The sequence below is a fragment of the Capricornis sumatraensis genome, chromosome 4 (assembly GCF_032405125.1).
Source record: "Capricornis sumatraensis isolate serow.1 chromosome 4, serow.2, whole genome shotgun sequence".
Lineage (NCBI taxonomy): Eukaryota > Metazoa > Chordata > Mammalia > Artiodactyla > Bovidae > Capricornis > Capricornis sumatraensis.
The window spans coordinates 143,476,855-143,489,049 of NC_091072.1; the positions used below are offsets into that span (position 1 = coordinate 143,476,855).

Below are 12,195 nucleotides of genomic sequence, written 5' to 3' on the forward strand. Positions count from 1 at the left end.
GCAAGTGAAGAGCTATATGAACACAGAAGACAACTTGGAGAGCATTTGAGTATAAAATTACATTTAGAAACTAGGACTTTTGTTGGGTGATAGGGTGAGAAACCAGAGTACAATGGGTTGAAGAGTAAATAAAAGTTCTTCTAGTTCCAAAAAAAAAAAAAAAAAAACTAGGACTTTGAGCTGACTTTCACTGGTTAAGTAGGGTTTAGAATTGCATTAATCTCCATGTTACTTTCTAAATTATGGAAGTAGCAGAGGTGAAGGTAAAAGAGATATAGAAGTGTAGGTTATCAACAAACACAAGCAGGTGATTAGAATTAGCTAGTATATTTACTGCAACTTATTTTTTGCAATTTTTATTTGCAATTTATTTTTGTTAATTACAGTATTTACTATAATTTTGTGTTTATTTTTACATGATCACTCACATTGGAAAATATGTCATTTCAATATAATAATTTTCTTATTATTTAATTACATAAATAGTATATCATGTATTTAATACATTCTTATTAAATACATTTAATGCATGTATTAATACATTCTTAGATGAACAATGAAATGGGACTATCCTACAATTACCACATCAATCGGTATAACTGTGTAATATTCCATCAAGCTTCTGTGTGAGAAAACCAAGAAACTGTTTATTTCCTTCTCTACCAACACAAAAATCTTCCAAAGTGTGAAACCAACCTTCACTGAGATCTGTGGAGGGTCCAAGCTGAACACTTTGTTTAATAAGTGCTGTAAGAAATGATAAGAAATTTACTTTGTCAGATAAACATTTATGAAATAACAAAATATTGTTGTTCAGTCACTAAGTCCATGTCTGACTATTTGCAACCCCATGGACTACAGCACACCGGGCTCCGCTGTCCGCCACTCTCTCTGGGAGTCTGCTCAAATTCATGTCCATTGAGTCAGTGATGCTATCTAACCATCTCATCCTCTGCCACCCGCTTCTCCTCTTGCCTTCAGTCTTTTCCAGCATCAGAATCTTTTACATGTTAGCAAAATGAAACTTTTCTTATAAGATAGCTTCATCACAGATTTGATTTTTTTTATATAGCCTTGACTATAAAAACTTACAATTTTTCAACAAAACTCCCAAAGTTATCATCATCAAAAGGCATATTACTCCTAAAATCCCAGAAATCAACCTCCATGGAGTGGTCTGAAAACCTATAAAGAAAGAAAGATAGGGTAATGATTTAAAGAACAAACATGAGAATTCTTAAAAGCAGAAACCAGTGAGAGGATTCAAAAAGTTCTTTGGCTTGATAATCCAATCATTTTGCCAGAAAAAAAAAATGCTGGAAAATGAAGATATTCCATTTGGAACTCCACTTGTTACCAACATTTTTATATAATGTACTTTATTCTTCAGTGAGATTATCCATACATTTTCCTCTTTATCCTCTCTATCTCAGTATTTACCTTTAATTTTTAAATTTGGCAAAGAAGCTTAGAGATCTGTAGTAACAAGAGATCAACAGGCACCAAGTTCTGGTTAATGGGCTGATATAATGAATTTATTTTCACAGAAACAAGAGCAACAAAATCACAAGATAGAATATATGACTCTAATTAAGTAGATCAGAAAACGTACTGTCCATTAATGAGGTTATTTTTCTCAAGGTTCAAAGCTATTAAGTACCCAAGTCAGAATTCAAATGAAAGCTTTGCTAGACCCAGAGTCTTTCATTTAATATATTCTATCATTGTCACGGAACTATTACAATACTTGGGAGTGTTCAGTTCAGTCGGTTGGTTGTGTCTGAGTCTTTGAGACCCCATGGATTGCAGGATGCCAGGCTTCCCTTGTGAGCATGCCCTTCTGCTAATCTCAACATATTCACTGCTGTAAGAAATGTCAAGCTGCTGATAGCTTTGTAGAGGCTGTACCAGGAAGAGAAGACATGGGAATACTCTGGACCTGGTGTGTTGGGAGGCTCCTCAATCAACGTACGGATAATACCTTGAGAGCTTGACTTTATTTCCACAACACGTTAACTTATGACACATTGCATTCATTTTTACGGGAACCATTTTTCACATATACTACATTTTCTCATGCCAAAAATTGCTTGCTTACAAGACCTTTCCCCTAAAATAATCTAGCATCAGGAGATTCTGCACTAACATGAGTGGACCCAAAGTGCGGTGTCTTGAATAACAGTGCAATGTGTCAAAATGTTAATCTGGATGATTCTGGAGTGTCATAACACAAATGGTAAATTTAAAAAAGCACTTTCAAGCATTGAGTTGTTAACATTTAGCATTTTCTATTTAAGTCTAAGCTAGGATTATATTGTTTACATTTTTTCCTTGTAAAATCAGATCGCAATCAGAATTTAGAGCTATCCTTATCAGAATCGTCTCTTTAAATCTGTTGACAGAACTTCACAAAGTCATTGCTAAGTTACAGAATGAAGAATCAGATTAGTGAAATTGAAGTAAAAAGTGCTGAAACGTGGGAAGCCTAAAACTGCATCCTTGTTATTAAAGCGTTCCCTGAAATCAGCCATGCTCATGAGATATCTTTCCTTTTTTCATGTTATGACTTGGGATGCACATACCTGCCATGTGAGATGTCCAGTGTCAATGAAGGTAAGACACGATGGATGCTGATTCAGAGAAATGAGATTAGATCCAGAAGCTAAGCTGGAGGCTAAGGAACCCGAAAGTTATGAAGAAATCCTTTAAAATAAAATAAAAACCTGTGTACCAAAGTGTGTTCAAATCTTCTGCCGATGAGACATGGATGTGTAGTATGAAAAGAGGCAGCAAAATCATTGTCTTCTAAAATGCTTCAGGAACCACAATACAGGAAATTCTCACTGAACTTGCCTAATGCAGACCCTTTGACTATCACAAAATGAAGTGAGAGGCAAAAAAATGTTTCTAATGTTTGAACATCAAAGTCATCTTAAAAATTACTTGGAAAATGGAATATATGGGCAAACCAAAGGTAAATTTACTTAGTGTAAAAAAAATTAACACTGAATTTTCCTTTTTGAATAAGGAGAAATATTTATTATTTGCTTTGTGTCAAATATAGATTAAATCACGAGGGATATATTAGCTTATTTTTATCCCTGGATATGACTTAATAATAAAGATAAATAAATATGCTTGTTTTACCAATGAGAAAAGTAAGATACAGTAAAGCTAAAGTACTAAACCAAGTTTACTTATGTTTGAAACCCTGGTAGTCTTTCTCTAGAGCACGCACGACCTGTATTTTAAATCAAGCCTCCCTCCGGGTCTATAAGTTGTGTCGATTTTCATTTATTATTTTAAGTACAGAGTGATAGGAACTTTTCATCTCTCATTCTGTGCTTTTGATCTCTGCCACTTTAACCCAGGTATGGAAGGCAAAGATCTAAAAGGTAGAATCAGTAGGCTTCCCATGATTGTCCTATAAAACACACACATACATCTATACCCTACAAGTGCTTCAACTGGTCTAAGCCTACACACTTGGTGCTTCATTGATACTAGCACTGAAAGTTTATTTTAATACTGGACTCTTTATTTTTACTAATATGTTAATTATTATAATCATTTATTATGCATCTAATTCAGATAAGAGGCTGATATTTCAAGTCGCATAATTTTGTCCTCAGAAGCATAACCTTAATAGTAGGAATTTCAGATGGGGGCAGATAGGCAGATTAAGAGCCAATAACAGAGACCTTGACCTACGGTTAAGTGTCTGGAAATATAAGCGACCATTCATCCACACACAAAATAAATCCTCAAATATTTTTGTTATTTATGTTGTTTATTTTTAAGCATTGTAATATCACTATAGTACATAAAATGATCCCGGTCCCTGCAGCCCCATGACACAAAAATTCATATATTTACTTTTGTTTATGCAACTTTGGGCACCTTGCATTTTGAATATGTGATGTCAGAGTCAGCATTCAACCTCATGCTCCAAAACAATTTTCTTTTATGGTAAGAGAATAATCACATGACTCCTCCTTCTGTTTTTTTGCCTATTCATTTATAGAGTATGAATTACCATCAAACTGCATTCATCATAGAGCTCGAGCTGTCAGAACATAAGTGCTTAAGGCAACACTTTCTTCTCAAATTCCTAGCAGTTTCATCTCAAGATGTCTGAATTCAATGAAACTTTGTGGATAAAGCACTAAGTCCAACAGTGTAGAGTCAGTACAGGTTTTGAATGTACCCATAGAATGATCTTTTCTCTTAGAATTATTGACTCTAAGATAATTCTATATGTTATTTCAGAGATGTGAAAATAACTATATCATTTTTAAAGGGACAATAGAAAAGAGTTAAAATTATTACAATTCAGCTTAAGTTGTTGAATCAGCAATGGACAAGATTGAAATTTTACCCCATATTAAAGCTAGATATGGGCTTCCCTTGTGGCTCAACTGGTAAAGAATCTGCCTGCAATGTGGGAGACCTGGGTTCTATCCCTGGGCTGGGAAGATCCCCTGGGGAAGGGAAAGGCTACCCACTCCAGTATTCTGGCCTAGAGAATTCCATGGACTGTATAGACATTAGAATTATGATTGCCTTTTTTATCTGTATGATTGCCTCTTTTATCTTTAATCACCTAAAGTGCAAAACATGAACCTAATCTGTTTTTGACGTATCACCAGGTAAAAATATTAAATGCATACATTTTAGTCATGATTATGATCATTTCATTATCACAGATGTCTTTATTTTAATGTTTCATAGTGATCTAGTTTTATTCATTGTTAATTTTACTAAGAGCTTTTTTCTTTAATTTTTATTTGCAGAACAATTGCTTTACAATGTTGTCCTAAGAGTTTTATACACTTTTTCTGAAAACTTAGCTTTTATGTTATTTGTACAGTTTTTTAAGTCACCTTATTTCAGTTTTATGATGAGCATTGTATTTATTTAAATATTTACCTATTAATTTGGCTGCAACTGATCTTAGTTATAGTTTGTGGGATCGTAGTATGTGGAGTCTTCCATCTTCATTGATGCATATGTGATCTAGTTCCCTTGTCAAGTATCGAACCCAGGCACTCTGCATTGGAACTTGGAGTCTTACTCACTGGACCACCAGGGAAGTTCCTATAATGAATATTTTAGAGTATAAGCAATAACCAGATAATTTGCTTAAAATTCCATTCAATGTCTAACAATCAGATTAAGTGTTCAACTTACTTGTGTAGAATATCTCAATGTCTATCAAAGAAAGTGATGCGATACCTGCCTTGAGAAAATATTGATTCATATCTACTTTCTAACTGAAATACATGGGAAGTATGACAATGTGCGGATGAGATAACACCTGAATCTTCCCAATCCCCTCTGGAACAGAACTATTTCACAGAGGAGGAATTGACAATGTCAGAAGGAAATGAAGTAAGAAATCATAATAAGATTAAAATTTGAGTATAGTCTTATAGGATAAATAGACTTGGAAATGTGGAAGTGTGGTTATTATAAAGTGAGAAATAGTTAACAGAACTGCCTCATATCAAAACCTAAATAAGACAGAAAAGATTTCAATGTATTTTCTCTTCTTACCTTTTTAAAATAAAAGATGATATTCATACTGAAAAGTAATAAAATCATAACGTTTATTACTTATTAGAGGTAACACCCTTGTAACTACCACATCAATCAAGAAATAGAACATTTCCAAGATCTTCAAGGTTTTTGCTCATTTAGCTTTCTAATTCCTACCCCCTTTCTCCTTCCAAATATCTCCACCACCTTGACCTATAACACTGCAGTTTAGTTTAGTTTTTAAAATGTGTAGAACCAGAATAATATAAAATTTTTGGTGTCTAGTTTATTTTGGTCACGTCCTTATGAGAGTGATCCAAGAATTCCTCTCCATCTTATTGACACTGACTAAACTAGATGCTTGGGCTTCTCTGGCAGCTATGCTGGTAAAGAATCTGCCTGCAATGCAGGAGACCCTGGTTTGATTCCTGGGTGAGGAAGATCCTCTGGAGAAGGGATAGGCTTCTCACTCCAGTATTCTCGGACTTCCCTGGTGGCTCAGAGGGTAAAGAATCTGCTTGCATGCAGGAGACCTGGTTTTGATTCCTGGGTTGGGAAGATCCCCTGGAGGAGGGCATGGCAACCCACTCCAGTATGCTTGCCTAGGGAATCCCCATGGACAGAGGAGCCTGGTGGGCTACAGCCCATGGGGTCACAAAGAGTTAGATACGATTGAGTGATTAAACATAGCACAGCACAAGCTAGATGTTTCAGTTCAGTTCAGTTCAGTTCAGTTCAGTCACTCAGTCGTGTCCGACTCTTTGCAATCCCATGGACTGTAGCATGTAAGGCCTTCCTGTCCATCACCAACTCCTGAAGTTTACTCAAACTCATGTCCATTGAGTTAGTCATACCATCCGACTATCTCATCCTCTGTAATCCCCTTCTCATCCCACCTTCAACTGTCAATGAGGGCTTCCCAAGTGGTGTTTGTGGTAAAGAAACTGTGTGCCATTGCAGGAGACTTAAGAGACACAGATTTGCTCCCTAGGTAGGGAAGATCCCCTGGAGAAGGGAATGGTAACCCACTCCAGTATTCTTGCCTGGATAATCCCATGGACAGAGGAGCCTGGCCGGCTACAGTCCATAGGGTCGCAAAGAGTCAGACACAGCTGAAATTACTAAGCATTCATGCTCGCAAGCTAGATGCAAATTACTACTGTGGCCCACAGATAAGACACATGGATAGACTGAAATCCATGGGGGCCAACTTGTGATACTGTATCCACTTGGATGCTGAAGTGGAGTCAACTCTACCCAAAACAAAATGGCCAGCAATGATGATCTATAGGAAATTTTAAAATGCTGAACTTCTAGAATGAACTTTAGGAAAGTAGTGATGCCTATCAATAATGTTTCATGTTTGTCTTTGCTTTGTTTTGCTATTTTCTCAAGTTTACTCTTTCTGAATGAATCTTCCACTGATCTACATATACAAGTTTACTTTGAAGCACAATGAAAAGATGAGAATGATCTTTTTGTGTACCTATTGTGTACCTATTGTAATCAACTAAAGGACATATTTAGGGGGATTGTGTTTAGAAATCTTCAAGTCTAAATTCAGCAAGAAAGAATGTTTATAATAGAAGCACAATGAGTTCTCTGAGCTTTGATCTGTAAACACTGAGCACATCCACTGTCTCTGAATTTACTGTTTCTGATGTGGAATGAACCTCTTGTTAAGAATACAGCAGAATTTGCTTTAGTGAAAGAGTTATTAATAGTAGTGTAGCTGAGATATAAGGAGGACAGGAAAGTGAGGATACTTAGTGCTAACACAAAGAGAATACGCATACTGACTTCTGTTAACTCTCTTTTTTTTTCACTTTTTATTTTGAAATTAACATAAATTGACAGGAAAAATACACAGTACCGGGATCTCCCTTGTAATAACTTACATAAGTAGAGCACAACATCAGAACCAAGATACTAACATTAGTTCAATTGATAGCTCTTATTCAGGTTTCACATGCATATGTGTGTGAATATGTATATATATCCATATATATACACAAATATATGTGTGTGCTCAGTCACTAAGTCATATCCAACTCTTTGTAACCCTATGGATTGTAGCCCACCAGGCTCCTCTGTACACGGGATTTTTCTGGCAAGAATACTGGAGTGGGTTGCCATTTCCTTCTCCAGGGGATCTTCCCATGCAGGGATCAAACATACATCTCCTGCATCTCCAGTAGGCAGATTCTTTACCACCGAGCCATCTGGGAAGCCCCATACGTGTATATAGTTTTATATAATTTTATCACATATGTAAATTCATGTAAGCACCATCATATAATCTGTTTTTGATCCTGACATCATTTAAAGTTGAGTAGCTAGCCTTTTATTGGTCATTCAGTTCTACTGAAGAAAGTTTTGTAAGAATTAATTGGGGTTATTCGTTAACAGGTCTTACTCTGGCTTTCTCTAAGTAGAGATGATCACCTCGGGGCTTCAACCAAGTGAGAAATATTTGCTATTGGTAAGAACATGATTTTCAGATTTTATTCAACATATTATTTTAATTTGATCTCTGACATGTTACCCACTATCTTTATATTATTGGTTTTGGATACTGCATAGTTGTTTTTACAAGTCTGGTATCATTTTACATTTGTAATTTTACCTGACAGCTACAAATAAAATCATAGATATTGATCAGACACATTACACAAGCAAATGTCCCTTTTTGCATGAAGTTAAAAGTACCAGGGGTGCTGGTGGTGCTCAGCCATGTTCAGTTCTTTGAGACTCCACAGACTCAAAGTGTATCCCACCACACTCCTCTGTCCATGGAATTTTCCGTGAAGAATACTGGAGTGAGTTGCTGTTTCCTCCTCCAGGTGATCTTTTCAACCCAGGGATTGAACTCACGTCCCTTGCATCTTCTGCATTGACAGGTGGCTTCTTTACCACTGCACCACCAGGGAAGCCCTACCAAGAGTACTGCTTCCCATCAAAAGAAATAAAAGGACAAATGAACAAGAAAACCACAGCAGCAACCAATTCTGCATCTGGTTCAGGTATAACTTAGACTCAAAAAAGAAATAAAACAAAGTGAAAATTTTGGACATATCTAGATCTTTCTCAGCACTTGACTTTGCCTGATAGCTATTTTATAAAGTGAGATGTCGACAGAGAAAAAAAAGCATTCAAATAATAATGATCTAATAGCTAACATATATTTTGGATAAAACATTGGCTCTCTCTGATTGTGCGGAGTTAGGAGAGGTTTATAAAACCAGAGTGATGAGAATATACAATTTGTTTCAGAATTTCTTAACATCAGCCCTTAAAGCAGGGATCCCCAGCCTCTGGGATCTAATGCCTGGTAGAGCTGATTTCATAATAATAGAGATAGAGTGCACAATAAATGTAATGTGCTTGAATCATCCACAAACCATCTCTCCCAACTCAGTCCATGGAAAAATTGTCTTCCATGAAACCAGTAACTGGTGCCAAAAAGATTGGGGACCTCTGTCTTGATGTTCATCTCTTCTAATTGATAAATTCCATCACCTGAGACTTAAGCAAAGTGTAAAAGCTTCACAAAAGAGCTTCAGAGAGCTCGCTTTTTGGCTGCATCTGTGGCTTGTTGCCCCCCACGCATCTGGAAACAGTGCCTCTGTGGTGAGCTGTTGGAGAGCCTTTGGGTTCTCACTAAACAAACTGGTCACTTTTTGAGATGGAAAGCTCGAGTATTTTTTACTAGGTGTCATTAAAATGGCACTGAGCCTCTTTCTTGGCCTTTAGGCCAAGCTTTTCTACACTGAAAAGCTCTACAGTCAAAATCTGTTGATGAAATGGGCATAAAAAAGAAAGGAGAAATAAAAGGATTCTCTAAGAATAATAAGATGTATCAGTACCCAAACATGAGATGATTCATCAATAAAAATCTGTCAGTTTCAAGAACTCAACTTTTAACTTTTATGCAAAGCACTCAACCAGCAGTGATGATCAATTTATACATTACCAAGCTCCACTAGCCTGAAATGAATCTTGGAAAAAAAGGATTCACATAAAGGATTATTGCTAAAATTTTATAATTTATTCTTTAATTCTTTAGTTGACTGGTGGTCTATAATTTATTATAGTTAACATACTTAATAATTATCTGTAAAATAGTAAGCTATTTTGGTGTTTATGCCAGCTTCATGTGAGATATTTTGCATAATTTACCTTTGTAATCTTCATTTACCCTGTTATTATTAGCATTATTTCTTAAATTTCATAGCTGAAGACATAGTATTATCAAAGAAATAAGCTCCAAGTCAACTAACTAGCAATGGCTGAGCTGAGTTTCATTATGTTCTGTCGATCTGTAATAGATAAAAACGTGGAGAGTCACTTTGCATACTAGTAGAATATATGTTATTTTGCTTCAGTTACCCTGGTAATTTTGAGTCTTTATTTGATTTTAGATACATAAATAACTACAGATATTTTGGATACTACTACATATGCAAGTATGGGCTTCCCTGGTGGCTCAGACGGTAAAGCATCTGCCTGCAATGTGGGAGACTCAGGTTCAATTTCTGGATCAGAAAGATCCCCTGGAGAAGGAAATGGCAATCCACTCCAGCACTCTTGCCTGGAAAATCCCATAGACAGAGGAGCCTGATTGGCTACAGTCCATGGGGTCGCAAAGAGTCGGACACGACTGAGCGACATATGCAAGTATGTAAATACTTACATAGTAATTAATATTACATAGTAACTACATTGTAATTTTATATTTGCATACTTATACAGTATACACACTACATGCATCCTTGACTATGAAATATCTGATTGTTCTCACGGAGGTAAAACCCAGATTTGGACAAACAATTAAACCAAGCTATTACCATAATTTTTGTACAACCTAAGAGCAGTTTTTAAAGTCTCAGGAACCTTTTAGTTATATGCTTTGTCTCCTGTTTTCTCTATTTTCATGCCTTCTGCCTTCTAGGAAACACAATTCAATTTTTAGAAATATCTGTCTATATATGTGAATTTCATGATAATTGCATACATAAAATAAATTCACTTGAAGAGGATATTGGCACCAAGATGGATGGTCCTTTTTAGAATTTATTTGTATTTCTCTGAAGTTAGATTTCATGGGGGGAAAAGAGATTTTACCTTGTTCCCTCCATCTACTATTTGTTTGTATGTGTGTTTATATGTGAGCATGGGTGTGGGTGTATATGTGGTAAAAAAGGTAAAAAATCTTTGACCAAAATGGTGTAAATGCAAAGATAGAAGTAAGCTTTATAATTTGACTGTAGCAGTTAAGGATATTTCCTGTTCACTACATGTGGATATCATGTTTACAGCATTTCAACAGGCACTAGGGGTAGAATGATGTGAATATATATTTTAAGATCTTTGTTTACTAGAAAGGTTAGAGAATTATAGCACATTTTATCAACAACATCAGAGAGGTAAAAATAAGAATTAGGTACTATAAGTCTGCTTCATGACATAAAGTAGAAAATAGGACTTATGACTTCGTTGAGAAAAACTTTGTTTGTTATATTAAGGAATTTTTATCCTGTTCCCTTAGTATAGTCAAAAAATTTATATCAAATATATAAAATTCTATAATGTACTTATTTGATATGACTTTTTCTTGGTTAGAGACTCCTTCAGAGAGTTGAAAACTAAAAAAAAAAAAAAAAAAAAGGAACAGAAATGGCCTGTGTTCTATTTACAAAAATACCACCTATAGTTTCATTTTGCTTCATTGCACTTCACAGATATTGTGGGATTTTTAGTTTTTTGCTTTGTATTGTTTTGTTATAGACCAACCACAATATTCCCTTAAGTCAAAGCCTAGTCCAGAGCAAGGCTCTAAATCTCTTCAATTCCAAGAAAGCTGAGAGGGATGAGGAAGTTGCAGAAAAAATTTTAAACTAGTAGAGATTAATTTAGGTTGAGATTTGAGCAGTAGTCTCAAAAGTGAGCTTAAAATAAACCCTGTTGTAAACAGATATGCTGTCATCCAGGCTTTGTTGTTCCACTTAGAGAGGATTAATTGAGGTTTAAGGAAAGAAGCTCTCTATATGCATGAGTGCCAAGTGAAGCAGGGCTTCCCTAGTGGCTCAGACAGTAAAAAATCCACCTGCAAGGAGGGAGACCTGGTTCATTCCCGAGGTTGGGAAGATCCCCTGGAGAAGAGAATGGCAACCCACTCCAGGATTCTTGCCTGGAGATCTCCATGGACAGAAGAGTCTGGCAGGCTACAGACCATGGGATTGCAAAGAATCGGACACTGACTGAGCAACTTTCACTTTCCCTTACTTCACAGCCAAGTGAAGCAACAAGTACTGATGTAGAAACGAGACAAGTTTTTCAGAAGATCTAGCTAAGATGATTAATAAGGTGACTACATTAAAAAAATCGATTTTCAAAGTAGATGAAGCAAACTTATAAAAGGTACCATTTATAGCCGGAGAGAAGTCAATGCTGGTTTCAAAGTTTCAAAGGATAGGCTAACTCTCTTGTTAGGGGTTAATGCAGCTGATGACTTGAAGTCGAAGCCAGTGCTAATCTATCATTCTGAAAATTCTAGGGCCCTTTAGAATTATGCTGATTCTACTCTGCCTGTGCTGTATAAGTGGGACAACACAGCCTGGATGACAGCACAGCTATTCACAACATGGTTTATTTTAA

The 12,195-nt window shown here is 36.0% G+C and overlaps 1 protein-coding gene across 1 annotated transcript in view; it reads right to left on the reverse strand.

Annotated features, from left to right (window-relative positions):
• Positions 1-12,195, reverse strand: part of LOC138078761 (killer cell lectin-like receptor subfamily E member 1) — an 85,392-nt gene that overhangs the window by 4,676 nt on the left and 68,521 nt on the right. The window contains exons 6-7 of the mRNA XM_068971511.1: positions 1,093-1,185; positions 697-747 (exon numbers count right to left, since the gene is read on the reverse strand). Coding sequence (XP_068827612.1) covers positions 697-747; positions 1,093-1,185 — 144 coding nt within the window. The remainder of the gene's footprint in view (positions 1-696; positions 748-1,092; positions 1,186-12,195) is intronic.